This window comes from Arvicola amphibius, chromosome X (assembly GCF_903992535.2).
Source record: "Arvicola amphibius chromosome X, mArvAmp1.2, whole genome shotgun sequence".
NCBI classification, from domain to species: Eukaryota; Metazoa; Chordata; class Mammalia; order Rodentia; family Cricetidae; genus Arvicola; species Arvicola amphibius.
In genome coordinates this window covers 136898754-136916147 of record NC_052065.1, presented here as the reverse complement: position 1 = coordinate 136916147, position 17394 = coordinate 136898754, and the positions used below count along the sequence as shown (strand labels likewise).

At 38.4% G+C, this 17394-nt stretch overlaps 1 protein-coding gene across 1 annotated transcript in view; it reads left to right on the top strand.

Moving 5' to 3' along the window:
• The window catches only part of Mpp1 (membrane palmitoylated protein 1), a 31356-nt gene that overhangs the window by 11584 nt on the left and 2378 nt on the right, over positions 1-17394 (top strand). Inside the window, exons 4-11 of the mRNA XM_038316126.1 lie at positions 1713-1798; positions 4473-4541; positions 9823-10019; positions 11730-11836; positions 12338-12418; positions 12985-13065; positions 15796-15998; positions 16242-16316. Of these exons, the coding sequence (XP_038172054.1) occupies positions 1713-1798; positions 4473-4541; positions 9823-10019; positions 11730-11836; positions 12338-12418; positions 12985-13065; positions 15796-15998; positions 16242-16316 (899 nt within the window). The remainder of the gene's footprint in view (positions 1-1712; positions 1799-4472; positions 4542-9822; positions 10020-11729; positions 11837-12337; positions 12419-12984; positions 13066-15795; positions 15999-16241; positions 16317-17394) is intronic.

The following is a 17394-nucleotide window of genomic DNA, read 5'->3' as shown; positions in this document are numbered from 1 at the left end:
ATTCCAGGATCTGAAGTCCGGTGGCCTTGCTTAAACAAGATTGGCCCATCAGAGGATTCCCTTCTGTTGGGCTGACACCTGTAACTTCAGTTGTAACTTGCTGCTCCTCTGGCGTGGCCAACGGCAGACCAGGCTGGCCTTGAACTCAGAAATCCATCTGCTTCTGCCTCCCGAGTGCTGAGATAAAAGGCATGCACCATCACCAAGCAGCCCTCTGCACTTCTTATATATTGTTTTATAATGATATTTTTCCCATTTAGTTAATAAGTGACTCTTTACTATATGCACCCATTACATATGACTGATATGTAACAGTAAACAAAGCTGTTTCTCTACCTTCCTGGAGCTTGGATTTTCTCATTTATTATAAAATAATAATTTTATTTATTTTATAAACAGCTTAAATGAGGAAACCAAAATTAAGTAATTATAATTAACTATTGTATTTCCTTAATGTTAGAGTGCCAGCAATTTTCAGATGCATCATTTACTAAAATATATTTTAGGGAGCAATGAAAGAACAGAATAATAAGTTAAAATATAGCATGTTTTTGCAGCTGCAGATAGCCTGTACGATACTAGAAATTATGCCTAATATTTGAGTGTGGCTATTCCAATGAGTCTCCTACATCATTAATTCCTATCCTTTTATGTTTTACTGGGGGTTTTTTTTGGGTTTTTTTTTTTTTTTTTTTTTTTTTTTTTTTTTTTTTTTTTTTTGGTTTTTGAGACAGGGTCTCTCTGTAGCTTTGGAGCCTGTCCTGGTATTTGCTCTGTAGACCAGGCTGGTCTCAAACTCACAGGGATCCACCTGTCTCTGCCTCCCCAGTGCTGGGATTAAATGCATGCACCACCACTGCCTGGCCCTTACTATATTTTTTGTTCTTTTTTTTTTTTAATTCAAGGTAACATGACATGAATTTGGTAACCAGCCTTCACATAGAATTTTAACATTGAATAACCATTTAAAAGCACATTAGAGGGCTGGAGAGATGGCTCAGTGGTTAAGAGCTTTGCCTGCTCTTCCAGAGGTCCTGAGTTCAATTCCTATGGCTCACAACCATCTGCAGTGAGATTTGGTGCCCTCTTCTGGCCTGCAGGGATACATGCAAACAGAATGCTGTATACATAATAAATAAATAATTTAAATAAAATAAAAATACATTGGAGGTTTAGTTTAACAATAACAAAGAAACATTGAACCTAGGGGCTAGAGATGGCTCAGTGGGTAGGAACACTGACTGTTCTCCCACGGGACCAGGGTTCAGTTCCCAGCACCTACATAGCAGCTAACAACTATTACTCCAGTTCCAGAGGATCTGACACCCTCACATAGACATATAGGCAAAACACCAATGTACATGAAATAGAAATAAAATTTTTAAAAAAGAAACATTGAACTCACTGGCTAATAGTCTCCTGGAATTGGCAGCTGTTCTAATTCCAGGAATTCAAAGATGAGATGCTTTTATGAAGCTCTTGGATGACTGATATCAGGAAGGACAAGGCAGTATTGAACTGTCCTAGATGGATTCTGAACCATATTTGTTTTTTCTCTCTTAGTTACATATTTCTAATAACTGAGTTTTATTTATTTTCTAAAATACCCTAGATTGTGGTTTCTTTTGTGTGGTATTCTTGAGCTATACTGACAGCTATTGTTTGAATTTTTACTCTTTTGTACATTGAGGTTTTTGTTTCTTTAATGGCAGGCTCCCTTCACGTGGGGGATGAGATCCTAGAAATCAATGGCACAAATGTGACTAATCACTCAGTAGACCAGCTGCAGAAGGCAATGGTGCGTATTTTCTGTACTAGATAAAGACTGTCTTCTGTGTTCATGAAGGGTTAATGGGCACTGGGGTCTATATCTCATTTCTCTGCAAAAGCATTGTTACCTTATTATCACTTCTGATCTTCTGATATTCTGTTCAAGAAATCATGTTTCTCTGCTTTAATTTAGTAAAACTGCAGAGCAGGGCCAATAGCTGAGCATCAGTCTCATAAAATGACAAGAATGTTGTGCTGGACATCTAGAGATTATGGTGTGTATTGGTATTTCTGAATCCCTACTGTATTCCTCTGGCTTTGAGTAGGTGGGTTACCTTCATTCAGTCTGTATTCTCAGAATCTTTTATGTGCAGTATTGTGTGTGGTTTTTGGGCTGCCTCTCCTGTTTGCTCTTCCTGACATTTTGCCATATTCTTGATTCTGTCTTGTGCTTCAACAAGCTGATTTTAATGTCTATATCAGTTGTCCTTCAGTGGATTCAGCAAGAAGTTAGAAAAGGTATTTATGTCCCTATTCTTACTTGCCAAACCTGCTCCTGTAGTTACCAGTTTCACACAGGTATGGACATCCTCAAAAGATCCAGCAAGAGAGAGAGTTCTTCCTGAGGATATGCATACTTGTATGAATACATCTTTCCTGAAACCCTCTAAACTCCCTTTTTGAATATGCTACCTAATTATTACTGGATTCCCCAGTAATATCATAGTCAATAACAAGAGTGATGCCAGAAAATTGACTCTTCAAGTGAGTCTTTGATACTGGCTGCTTATAAATAAGCATATTCTAAGAAGAAAAGAGCTGATCATTCTAGAGAAATCTAATTCTTATTAGAAAAACATAAGCTAATATGAAACCAGAGAAAATAAACAAAAAACTGTTGGCCACAATTCATTCTAGGCAGGCTTGGAGTCAGTGGTCCAATGCAGTAGAAATATACGGTATATACATATTATGGAATACTTACTGTTCTGTCTTATACAAGAAAGAAATCTCATTATTTGTTACAACATGGGTGAACCAGGAAGACATTGTATAAACAAGCCAGACATAGAAAGATAGACATCACATAAACTAATATATATGTGGAATCCAGAAAGGCACACCTGTAGAAGTAGAGAGTAGAAGGTGTTGATCAGGGACTAGGGATGGGTGGGGATCATGGAGCAACAAAAGCTATAAAATTCCACATAAATAAGATGAATGCATTTAAAATAACTTCGTAGTACAGCATGGTTACTATAATAACTATGAATTATATTTTTAAAAGTACTGAGAGTAGATCTCAGTATTCTCACAACAAAAATTAGTAGTGAGGCAATACATACGTTAATTAACTGTTTAGCCATTATACAATATATACATAATTTGAAAACATTTGTATGTGATAGTTACGTGTATTTTTATTATTCAACTTGCAAGAAAATGAGAGGATGATCATCTATACTTAGAGTAACAAAATTACAAAATCATTGAGCTGGGTGCAATAGCTCATGCCTATAATAACAGTTCTTAGGAGGTCAAGGCAGACTATCACTTGATTTCCAGGCTAGCCTGGGCCGTATAGTGAATTCCAGGCTGTATTCCATAATGATACCTGGCTCAAAACAAGCAAACAAAACCAAACTGAATAATTTTTTTAAAAAAATAACAAGTTAAACTTGTATTTACTTGTAGTTAGTTGTGTTAGCACTTGGGAGCCTGATGCAGAAGTAACCTGTGTGAAAATGTATTGCTGTGTTTGGCATAATAAAAAGGTAGGCAGGACTTCTGGGCAGAAAGAGAACACTGGGAAAAAGAAGGCAGAGTCGCCAGCCAGATGTAGAGGAAACAGTACGGACAGTATGGAGAAATGAAGTAACAAGCCACATGGCAGAACATAGATTAAAATAAATGGGTTAATTTAATTTACAAGAACTAGTGGGACATGCCTAAGCTAAGGCCAACTTTTCTTAATTAATACTAAGTCTCCATGTCATTATTTGTAAGCTGGCAGCCCAAAGAAAAAACCCGAGTACACAGAAGGATCATTGTTGTGGAATATTTACACTGTGTGAAGATGTGTCACTGTAATTGGTTTAATAACGAGCTAAAAGGCCAGTAGCTAGGCAGGAGAGAATAGGCGGTACTTCCAGGAAGATAGAGGAACTTGGGGTGAATCTAGGTGTTTCAGAGATACCAGAGGTCAGACATATGATATATACAACTAGCTCTTATGACTTAATTAACCTGTTTTTAGTGATCTACATTCTGTCATTATTTGTGGGCCGGCAGTCCTGATGAAAACATACTACTACAGGTCATAGTTTAAGGAAAGCCTCAGCTATATAAAAAAACCAAAACCAAAAGAAACAAAAATACATATGTGTGCATCATATTTATATGTGACTATAATATTTGCAATCTTTGCATTGGGATGGAATAAAGTATGGGTATATTTGTGATCATTTTAGGAAGTTCAAGGAATCTTTTGGGGACCAAGAGCAGAAGAGGAGAAAGTCATGAGGTTTTGCTTTATTATTTTTGTCTTTGGTTATGCTGGCATAGGGAGCATATGACATTCTCATGGTTCAGGAAGTAGTATCTGACCAAAGCTCAAACTATAAAGATGGTTCTATAGTAGAAACTCATGTCACCCAAGTTAGTTTTCTTTACAGTCTCATTTTTCATTTTTCTTTAAATAGAAGGAAACCAAAGGAATGATCTCATTAAAAGTAATTCCTAATCAGCAGAGTCGTCTTCCTGCACTACAGGTATGTAATACCATTTTCTCTGTTGTGCTGTTTTGAGTTCTTTGAGATTTTATTAAAAGTGACACAATTCTATAACTAAGTTCTGAGTCTCTTACAGGTGTTTATCTGCTTGGTGTAGGATCCTATTATGCATTTTCTCAACTAAAATATAAGAGCTCATCTCTTTTTCTTATTTATTCTTTTCTTTCTTGTGTCTGTATGCTTGTTTATTTCTGTTCAAGTGCACATGTGTGGATGGCAGAGGACAATCTTGGGTGTTATTCCTCAGGTGTCATTCATCTTTGTCTATATGTAGGGGTGTCCTATGAGTGTGTATGTGCATGAATTCATGTGTGTGTATGAGTGTGGAGGCTAGAGGTTGATATTAAATGTGTTTTCTTTACCTCACTTTACCTTTATTTTTTTGAAGCAGTGTCTCTCAGGGAACCTGAAATTTCCTGATTTGGCTAGAATGGTTGGCCAATGAGGTTCAGGTATTGACCTGTCTCTTCCCTAACCCTCTTCCCCCAGTACTGGGATTACAGGGAACACATCATCGTGTCTGGCCTTTTGAGTGGATTCTGGAGATCTAAATTTAGGTCCTCATGGTTGTGTGGTAGGCACTTTATCAACTGAGATAATCTCACTAGTTTCCCTTTTTTTGAGGCAAAGTTCCACTGAACCCCATCCTAGTCTGAATCTCAACAATTAGATTAGGTTGGTTGGCTAGAGAGCCTCAGGGATCTGTCTCTGCCTTCCCAGCTCTGGGTTTATAAAAGTGTATGACACTAAGCTTAATTTTTTAATGTGAGTTCTGAGGGTTAAACTGAGTTCCCTCATCCTTGGAAGGTAAGCACTACACCAACTCAACACTCAGCAGTTTATTCCTTTTTCTTTGAGGAAGAAGACAGTGATGGAGGTGATAGAAACAGGTTATTAGTAGTTGAGGAATAGATGGGACAGGACCTTGGAAAATGGATGTGCAAAAGGTTTGGTTTTTAAAAATATCTCAGGTTAGAGAGATGGTCGAGGACCTGAGTTTGGTTCATAGTACCCACATCAGGTACCTCACAGTAGTCTGTCTATAACTCTAGCTCTAGGGGATCTGATCTTCTGGCCTCCACAGGCAACTACACATATGTAAACATAAGTAAAAACGAATAAAAATAAATAAAATATCAAACCTGAAATTTCTATCATAGGTTACCTGTAGTATGATAGTATAGTCTTAAACTTTTAAATTGAAGTTTTGTTGTTTATGTACATACATATAACAAAGTGAATAGATCACAAGTATAAAACTGAGCACATAAATTGAGCCAATTCAAAAGTCAGAATATTGTAGATAGAAGTTTCTGTCCTGCCCAGTCCTGCAGCCATTCAGTCACAGCAAAACACACAGAGGCTTATATTAATTATAAACTGTTCTGCCTCTTAGCTCAGCCATACTATTTAAGTAGTTCTTACAACTTAAATTAACCCATAATTCTTGTCTATGTTAGCCACGTGGCTTGGTACCTTTTATCAGTGAGGGATTCTCATCTTGCTTTCTCTGCTTCTGGATGACAGCTGCAGACTGAGCCTTTCCTCTTCTTAGAATTCTCCTAGTCTGTTCATCCTGCCTATACTTCCTGCCTAGCTACTGGCCAATCAGCATTTTATTAAACCAATAAAAATGACAAATCTTTACGGTGTACAAGACCATTGTCCCACAGCAGAATATATCCAGCATCTATGACGCCTTATTACCACAACCCTGACTTGTAACATGAGAGTTTTACTTCATTTTGAAATTTATATAAATTGAATTATATAGTAGGAATTCTTTTGAATGCCATTGCATTTTATTCAGAATTGTATTTAAATGAATCATCCAGGTTACTTGTAGCAATAGATGATTCAGTTTCTCTGATTCATTGTATAAATGTGCTGCAGTTACTCATCCATTCTGATACTGCAGAACTTTTAGGTTTCCAGCTTTTTTTTTTTTTTTTTGCTATGAACTTTGTTGGATGTGTACTTTATACCTTTACTTTGGGGGATAGAATTGATGGGCTTTAAGGCACAGGTGTGCTTTAATTTTAGAAGATATTGCCCAGCAGTCTTTGAAAGTAGTTGTTCCATTTTATATTGTATGACACTTCTGTTTCTTCCATATTTTCACCAAAATTTAGAATTGTCTGGTTTTGTTTGTTTGGCCATTATCTGGGACATATTATGTCATAATTCTCATTGTATTTTTCTGATAATTGTGAAAAGCTTCCTTTACTATTTATATGTTTTTTCCACTTAAATATACTTGTTCGGTAAAGCTTAAATTTTGTTCTTACCAAATTGTAGGAGTCCCTCATATTTTCTGAAGCAAAGAGTCCTTTGTCATGTGTATCTCAAATATGCTGCTTTTTAATTTTCTTAATGGTACCATTAATGACTAAAGAAGATTCTTAATGAAATCAAAATTGCTACCTTTTTTACTCATATAATTAGCACTTTGTTTAATTTTCTTTTTGCTTACAAGGTCAAAAGGACACTCTTCTATATTTTTTTCTAAACCCATGTAGAATTAAATTGATTTTTGTGTAGGATACTGTAAAATAAGAGGTCAAGGTTTCAATTTTTTTCATATGGATATCAATAGGCTCAATACTATTAATTGAAGTAAACATCCTGTTCATATGATATATGCCCCATCACTTTTCTCGTAAGCCATATATATAGGCATATTTTGTGTAGTTGGTCTATGTATTTATCCCTGCATTAAATCTCCATATCATTTTGGAGAAAGGAGGCATCTTTTTAAAATCCCAGTAGAAGTGGTGATGGTGTAATCCTTCTTTATTTCTCAGTATAGAAGAGAAATCTTTTAGTATTTCATTGTAAAGTATGTTGACTGTAGATTTTTTAGTTTATTTTTATTATTTTAATTATGTGTCTGTGTGTATGTGCATATGAGTGCAGGGGCTTACAGAGGCCAGAAATATCAAGATTTCCCTGGAGCTGGTTGTGAGCCACCTAATATGGGTGCTGGGAGTCACACTCAGGTCCTCCGGAAGAGCAGTACTTGCCATCTTAACCATCCCTCCAGCCCCAAGCTTTAAGGTTTTTGAAGGTATTCATTAGATTCAAGGAGCTACCTTCTGGTTTTTTTCTTTGTGTGTTACTAGTAACAAGATCGTATGATTTTTCTCCATTTTATGTTAATGTCACAAACTTTGTGTTGCTGAATGAGATCCTGTTTGATTGTGACTTCATATCCTTATAATAAATTGCTGTGTTTGATGTACTATTTCATTTTGGATTTTTATATTCTTGATCCTCAGAGAGACTAGAAGATTCTTGTAAGATTTGGGTATTATGGTTATGAGTTTGGAGGCTTAGAATTCCCTGCTATTTGTATTTTGGTAAGAATAACTTATTTCTTCGGCTGTTTCAAAATTTGACCAGAGAAGAACCATAGGATCCTTGTATTTCACATCAAATGTATTGATGTGAAATTGTTCATAAGATTACATTTTCAGTGTGTGTATACATATACACATGTGTGTGGAGTTGTGTGTACTCTCAGAGACACTGGAGGACGTTGGGTATTCTTCTTTGCCGCTCAATGACTTATTCCCTTGAGATAGGGTCTCTCACAATTTTGGTTAGGCTGAATGGCCAGCAAGTTTCTGAGATTCATCTATGTGCCACCATCTGTTGGGGTTACAGATGTGGGCAGTCATGCTTAATTATCACAATATCCTATTAAAACCTTTTAATATCTTTAAGATCTTTACTAGTAAATTGTTTTTTTGCTTTGGTTTTTGGAAACAGAGTCTTACAATGTAGCTCTGGCTGTCCTGGAATTCACTATGTAGACTTAAGCTGGCCTTGAACTCACAGAGCCCACCTGCTAGAATTAAAGGAGTGGGCCATTATATGTGGCTTTTTTACTAGTAAACTGTAACCTTCCTGTTCTTAATTTCATTAATCTTTTCAAAGAGCCAGTTGACCCTTTTAGGTTTTCTCAATGGTTTTCTATTTAAATTCTTTCTGCTCATTATTTCTTTCATTATTTGTTTGAGCTTTATTTATGCTCCTTAATGTTATTACCACAGATAACCATTGTCCAAGTTTGCTTTCTGTTGCTATAACAGAACATTCTGACTTAAAGCAACTTGGGAGGAAAGGGTTTATTTCAGCTTACATTTCCAGGTCACAATGTATCCTTGAGAGAAGCTAGGGTTGAAACTCAAAGCAGGAGTCTGAGGCTAGAACACAGAAGGATGCCATTCACTAGCTTCCTCTCTTCTTGATTGCTCTCTCCTAGCTTTCTTACACTAGCCCTCTTGCCCATATGATGATGATGGGATGATGCTGCCCATAATGGCCTGGTTCCTCCCATATCAAGTCATCAGTCAAGACAATTTGTAACAGACGTGGCCACAGGCCACTCTGAAGCTATTCTTCAATTGAAGTTCCCTCTTCCCAGATTACTCTAGGTTGTGTCAAGTTGATTATAAAAACTAACCAAGAAAAATCAGTATTACATTCTAATATAATTCTTCTAGTCACTTTTTTCTATGACTTTTTTTTTAAAAAAATTGATCATTCTGGGTGTTATTTTGTTCAATAATGTTCTTATTTCATATAGTCAGCAGGATTGCCAAGGACATTAGATATTCTACAGGTTGAGTTTTTGTGTTACAAATATATAATATACTGGTAATATGCTCAGCAGATACTTAACCATTTGTCATGAATAAATAAGTATGTCTTAGGAAATTAAATTGTTCCCAGTACTTCACTCTTAGAAATAATGCTGTGATACACATGCTTATCTACATAATCATTACCAGCAGCTCTTTTTATGTAAGATAAATGCATAGTAATCAAGGTAGGGCAAAAATGTCAAAGTTTGAAGATGATAAACACATTTATATTGCTAGACTGTCCTCTAGAGAAGGGTTTATCAACTTTACCATATTCATGAGAGTATCTTGTCAAGGAAACAGATCCATTTCAGATGGATGGTAGCAGATCTGTACTCTGAGATGGATAACTGAGATTCAATAGCTGGAAACATGTTGACCCAGAAAGGCATTTCATGGAAGATACCTCTTACTAGAAGAATTAGTTTTGGTTCTTTTCCAAACACAACAGTAAGTAGTTAGGAACATCCAAGCTGCACGTGTTTGAGTCTCTGCTACCATTCTTGCCTCAATCCTGCTCATTTCCCATTTCCTTACAGTGGGACTTTTTAATGTATATGCTCTCTAGCCACTGGTGTTTTTCCTGAGGTCCTCTTTGCCTTCTTTTACAGATGTTCATGAGAGCACAGTTCGACTATGATCCCAAAAAGGACAATCTTATCCCTTGTAAGGAGGCAGGACTGAAGTTTGTTACTGGAGACATTATCCAGATTATCAACAAAGATGACAGCAACTGGTGGCAGGGGCGGGTGGAAGGTTCTTCTAAGGAATCTGCAGGATTGATCCCTTCTCCTGAGCTGCAGGAATGGTGAGCTACGTTTGTGCTGGTGGAAAGCCCCTGCTGTAGCTAATTGCTTAGCTTCAGAAATCTGTTTTGTGTATATTTTTTATTTTTCCTAAACATATGTCCTAGTTTCCTTTATGCAATGGATAAGGAATGGTTCACAGGAGTTGATATGGTTCATTTTATGGTCATTTATTGCAGGCAAAGGAGCCAGTTATAGAACCCTCCTCCTGCTTCCTGCATGTCTTTAACCACTCAGTACTGTTTTTAAGAAAACTTCTAAAACTGGCACATTTTAAGTATGTGACCTTTATACAGATTCTTGTCCTCCAGTCAGATTGCCCACTTAGTGCAAGGCTGCCCCACATGACCATTAGAGTGGTAGAAAAATCCATATCCATTGTTGACCTTCTGCCTGTGGGAAATAACATTACAACCTCAAAGATTATTAGTTCAGACCTAATTATTTCTTTTTTTGAGATTATACTATAATTACATAATTTCTCCCTTTCCTTTCTTCCTTCCAAACCTCTCATATATCCCTCTTTATACTCTTTGAAATTCATGGCCTCTTTTTTTCACTAACTGTTGATGTGATACACACACACACACACACACACACACACATTCCTAAATACATGAGTGCAACCTATCCAGTTATCTATCCAATACCAAAAGGGTCAGCTCTGCAAACATACTATAGACCTTTAGTTTTAAGCCAGAGGTCTATTGATCCCATTTCCATTGATGATAAATAGCACCAAAACATGGGACATGTTTTATAGAAATAAATTTTAATGTTAGAGCAACAGAGGAAATACAGTGCAAACCTTGAAGATATTAGTCAAAGCCTTGAGTATGCTGTCTGTGTCTTCTGGGCCATTTTCAGAGCTAACATCTGGTAATGAGCATTGGAAGATCAGGAAAGGCAGATAACTGAGAAAAACCCAGGAGAACACAAGGTAAAGCTGTGACTCATGACTTATTAATGAGGCATGAATCAAGTTAGTAGGGTGTAACAGGTATTTTTTTTTTTAAGTGAGAATCAGGTATCATAGCTCAGGCCTGTAATTCAGAATGCTCAAGGCTGAGGCAGGTTCAGTGCCACCTGGGCTACATAGACTCTGTCTCAAAACAAAAGATAATGCATAGAAACATCAGCATAAATTACACAGTAATAGATGGTATTCTTACTAAAGTTATTGCTTTAGCCATGTATGTGTTATATATGCATACCTGTGCTTCATTTATAGATTAGGGTTGTTGTATATTTCTTAGGGTGAAGTGAGTGTCAGCCTGATTTTCCAGCTCTCAACTCAAAGGTAGAAGAATAGGCTGTACTAAGTGGGGGTGGGATTATTTTTTTTTCCTGGAAACATTTCCAGTGCCAAATACCTGGGTGACCACATAAAACTGCGGAGAAGAAAGGAAAAGAGGTGGGTGAGGCCATCTCTGCCTGAAAAACTTTACAAAGAAGTAGGTCAGGAGTTGAGAGATGGCTCAGTGGTTAAGAGCACTGCCTGTGTGTGCAGAGGTCCCGAGTTCGATTTCCGGCAGCAGCACAGTAGCTTACGGCCATCTGTCCTGAGGTCTGGCGCCCTCTTGTGGCCGATCGGGAAAAAAAGAAGTAGGTCAGTCTCAAAACTTAACTACAGAAAAGAAAGTAGGTATTCTAATCAGTCACATACTTTTAAACTGAGGACCTACTGAGCTTTGGTCATCTGTTTCTCACAGGCGAGTGGCAAGTGTGGCTCAATCTGCACCAAATGAAGCTCCAAGCTGCAGTCCCTTTGGGAAGAAGAAGAAGTATAAAGACAAGTATCTGGCTAAGCACAGTTCAAGTAAGTTTTCTGTGTCTCCTTCCTCCAAGGTCCCAGTAGCATGAGTGTTTCTCCACCTCTTTAACCAGAAGGAAAAAGGTGAGGATGCAGTATGCAATGGAATGTTTAGTATATAGAAAGTATTCCATTTCTTTTGGTTTTCCCTTACACATTTCATCTTCACAAATTCACTACAGTCAGAAAGACAATGACAATGCCTATTCTGGAAGGCTAGTAGTCTGTCCACTTTCTGCTTTGTTTTATTATGTATCATACTTCCTTATCACATAGAAATATCCAACATCCCTCCCAGCAAACACCCCTAATTTCATGCCCATGGTCTCTCTCCCTTTATTTTATTTTCTTTTTTAGAGCCAAGGCCTTGGTGCTAGGATTGCAGTCCTACACCACCACACTCAACTATATCTCCTTGCTGGATCAGGTGTCAGCTCCTTAACCCCAGCCAGTGCTTTACCACTCCACCTCTGAAAATTAATATGGTTTGATTTTCTTTGTCTCTAGTTTTTGACCAGTTGGATGTTGTTTCCTATGAGGAAGTTGTCCGACTCCCTGCATTCAAGAGGAAGACCCTGGTGCTAATCGGTATCTTTTCACAGCTTTGCTAATTCAAGAGCACAATTCTGTCCTTATTTCTATTCTTATGTGTCCACCCTTCTTCAAAAAAGGCAGTGAGGAAAAAATGAAGTGTGGTCTTTTGGATACTTCAACTTCATGCATTATAGTTATAAAGAAGTTTCTGGATCTTACAAGTAATCTATTTGGATCCAATTCTCATTACAAGTTTTTCTACTTAGCATCTAATTCTTTTAGATTAGGTTTTCTATATTTGTCCACCTATTTGGTTGGCTTACAAAATAAACAGAAAACTACACAGTAGCTGGTTCCTCTGTGGAAATAGCAATTATGTTCTACATCTTAACTTTTGAGCCTTAGAAAGACTTCTCGTGCAAATAGATCCTAAGGAATTGAAGCTACAAGGTGGCTTCAAATCTTCTTGATGGCTTTACGGACTGTTGTAACATCAAATTATTTTCATCTTGTAGCCACTTTGAGCACTGGGATATAGAAATCCATCTCCCATTCCCTGTATTGTTCCCACAAATGTTTTTGGATGAAAGTGATGGAAGGTTTTCTTTATCCTCACACAGGAGCCAGTGGGGTAGGTCGCAGCCATATTAAGAATGCTCTGCTCAGCCAGAATCCAGAGAAGTTTGTATACCCTGTCCCATGTAAGTATTTCTCAGGTGCCTTACAGGGGAACATTATGCCTAAGAGACAGGCAGCAATATCATATTACTGAATTTAGCATCAGTATTCTTCTGAAATGTCTTATGGTCCTGTTTTTTTAAATGTTTAATAATGAGCACTGAAATTTTAGGGAATGGGAAGATAAGTTCTTGGAAAATGTGAGGCCTACATTAATTAAAATACAGTCTTTGGAATCCACGTTGAAAAGCCTGGCATGGTAGCATGCACTTTGAATCCCATGAAAATGGAGATAGAAGATCTGTAGCTTTCTTGATTGTGCTCAAAGCTAATGAGAAGACCCTATCTTAAAAAGAAATGAGGTGTACAGCTCCTGAAAAATGTTACCCAACATCTCCTTTATATATGAACATATGCACCAACACACACACAAAACAAAACCTAAAAATTTAGAAACATAAACATGTACTTATGAGCAGGCTGGGAAGAGGACTGCTAACCCTAATAACATGAATTAGATCCCTAGATCCCACATGGTAGGAGACAACTGGCTCCCATAGGTTGTCCTCTAACTTTCATATGCACATCATGGCATCTCTCTCTCTCTCTCTCTCTCTCTCTCTGTCTCTCTCTCACATACACACATACACACACACACCAGTGTGTACTTATAATTGCTTGAAATAACAAAATAACTTGTTTTCTTCTCTTATTCCATATAACAGTACCTGTAGTAAACAACATTTTTAAAAAAATTGTTGGGCAGTGGTGGCACACACCTTTAATTGCAACTTTCAGGAAGCAGAGGCAGACGGATCTCTGTGAGTTCATTCAAGGCCAGCCTGGTCTACAGAGCAACTTGAAAGACAAGTTCCAAAGCTATACAGAGAAACCCTGACTGAAAAAAAAATTGTTGATAGAGGTTTCTGTCTCACCAGGTCCCACATCTGTTTAGTCCCAAGTAAACACACAGAGGCCTACATTAATTATAAAGTGATTGGCCTATTAGCTCAAGCTTCATATTAACTTTTAACTTATATTAGTCCATAATTCTTGTCTGTGTTAGCCACGTGGCTTGGTACATTTTTCAGCAAGGCAGTCACATCTTGTTTGCTCTGTGTCTGGCTTCCTCTGTGTCTGGATGATGACTGTAGATTGAGCTTTCCTCTTCCCAAATTCTTGTTGCCCCACCTATACTTCCTACCTGGCTACTGGTCAATCAGCATTTATTTAAAACACAAGTGACAGGGTACAGACTATTGTCCCATGGCACAAAATTAAGACTGTGAATGGGGGCTGGAGAGATGGCTCAGCGGTTAAGAGCCCTGCCTGCTCTTCCAAAGAGCAAACACATGGTGGCTCAAAACCATCTGTAAATTGTTCTAGTGTCCTGTTGAGAAAGAGACATGGTCAGTCAACTCAGACCATGAAACCCAATATGGACAAGTTCAACAGAACTGCCATATACAGGCTGCCCCACCCCATGCCTGGTAGAATGTGCCTTAAATCTCAGCACTGGGGAGGCAGAGGCAGGTGTATCTCTAAGTTCAAGGCCACCCTGGTCTAGGACGTGAGTTTCAGGACAGCCAGAGGTACACCGAGAAACCTCTCTTGAAAAACCAAAAAGAAAAAAATACTAAGCAAGAACTAACTTTTACGTGTATTACTTTATAAATGATTTCTCAGTGCCCTCTACTGTCTACCTAATTTATCTGTTCTTTCCTTCCACCATATGTGGTTCCAGGAGTTGAACTCAGGTCATAAGCTTTCTGTGGCAAGTGCTTTTACCTACTGAGAAATTGCCAGCCATTAAATGTTTAAATCAAACCAATGTGTTCTTTTTTCCATGTCATAAAAAAGAAACAGGGCTAGAGAGATAGCTCTGTGACTGAGTGCTTGCTGTTCTTGCAGAAGACCAGAGTTTGCTTCCCAGAACCCAACATTAGGCAATTTACAACCACCTGTACCTCCAGATCTTAAGGTACAGATTTAAGGCGTTCGGTTCATCCCGCAGCGCCAGTTCTGCTTACCAAAAGTGGCCCAGTAGGCACTCGCATTCCATGTGCCCGGCTCCACGCCAGCGAGCCGGTCTTCTTACCCATTTAAAGTTTGAGAATAGGTTGAGATCGTTTCGGCCCCAAGACCTCTAATCATTCGCTTTACCAGATAAAACTGTGTTCTGCGAGAGCACCAGCTATCCTGAGGGAAACTTCGGAGGGAACCAGCTACTAGATGGTTCGATTAGTCTTTCGCCCCTATACCCAGTTCGGACGACCGATTTACACGTCAGGACCGCTATGGACCTCCACCAGTTTCCTCTGGCTTCGCCCTGCCCAGGCATAGTTCACCATATGCCTTATTCTGGCCTTCATGGGCATAACATACATGTGCACACACACATATAAACTATTTTTCTAAAGAAACCAGATTTCCAGAAATTCTCTACCACAGCCTGTAGATTTTATATTAAGTTTTAGCTGTCATTTCTAAGTTTCAGTATTCCTGGGTTTGTTGGCTTTATGTGGGAAGAATGATGTGAATATTCTGCATGGGGCTGTCTCTTGAATTTTAAATATATTCTGGGTGGAAGGATTTTCTGGTCTGTACTACATCCTAACATCAGCCCTTCAGGAGTTCATGGGAAGAACATCTCTGTTATATTATCTGCCCCAAACATGGGTAGAGTTTCCATACAGACACTTTGGGCCAAGCCATTAAGAGATGGCAAGGATCAAGAGAGTCCTTGTACACAGATACAACACGGCCACCAAGGAAGAATGAAGAAGATGGAAAGGAATATCACTTCATCTCAACAGAGGAAATGACAAGGAACATCTCTGCCAACGAGTTCTTGGAATTTGGCAGCTATCAGGGCAACATGTTTGGCACTAAATTCGAAACAGTGCACCAGATTCATAAGCAGGACAAGATTGCCATCCTTGACATTGAGCCCCAGGTGGGTAGGCACACAAAGAACAATGGGTTCACCCATAAAATGGGGGGAGGGGTGATGAAAAGTAGACCTCCTGGAAACTTGGAAGTTCAGGTTTGCTTCCTAAATTTTTAATGGAGCCAGCCTGATGCAAGAACAGTAGTAACTGGGAACAATGCTAAGTGGTATTGGGGATTGGTAATGCTTTATTAGAAGGAATACACTTTGACAGCTAGGTTTGTTGTCTTTTTTTCCTTCATTTCCTAGACCCTGAAAATTGTTCGGACAGCTGAGCTTTCACCTTTCATTGTGTTCATCGAACCTACTGATCAGGGCACTCAGGTGGGAAAGGGGTCATGCAAGGTGGGTGGAGGTTCACTCCTTCTAGATCATGATTAGCTGTTTCCTCCAAGGTCAAGACAAAAGGGCATGCATACTTCATTCAAAAGATAGTAATTAAACAAGTCACGCCCAGTCATTTTCCTAGAAAATACAGATGTTGTAACTAAGATGGACAGTTGAGTAAATGATATGATTCATGACAGAGCAGAGGAAGCTATGAAGGACAGAGGTGGCACCAGAACCACCATGGGGTACAGTATGGCTACAAAGGGAAAGGAGCCTGCAAGAGTGGCTGTTTCCTTTCCTCTATAGCATGTCATTCATTGCATTTTAAATTTTTTGCCTATATTTTGTAAGTGTGGTACTTCACTTTGTTTTACTGTAAGAGATTATTTTCTTACTATTGAGAGTCACAATTCCAGCATCGGAGGAGGGATAAAAGGAGGATCAAGAGTCCAGTGCCTTAGTTAAGTTACATAGCAAGCTCACGGCCAGTCTGGACTACTAAGAGTTTGAGGCCAGCCTGGGCTAGAGTTCAAAGTCAGAACATATATATATATTGAGACTGTCACGCAAACAAAACAGCTGTTTGTGTTGCTTGTGTATGAATTTTCTGGCTGTCTTTAGTTCTTGTTTCCATTGGGTTAGTGGTTTGATCTTATCATTCCTTTCTAATTCTGTACTTGGGTATTTCACTCTGATAATGTTAAAAGTATCACCACCACCACCACCATGGCATGTATTTCTCAATACATTTTTATTAACGCTAACCATTGGAGCTAGAAGCCTATTGTCAATAATCTTTGTCCTTATCCTAGGATTACAACTCATAGTAGTTGTTAAAATGGCTTTTCTATGTACGAAGGGATGAGGCTTAAGTGGATGGTGCTAATGAAGCCTATGCTAGGTTGCTACTGGCCTTTCAGAGGGCTCTATTTATAATTAGAATTACTTTGGGATCTTTAGTACAGTGGTTCTCAACCTGTGGGCCACACCACCCTTGGCAAATACTGTATCAATGAAAATAATTTGATGTTTAGAGGTCACAGCATAAAGAACTGTTTTAGCCAGGTGGTGG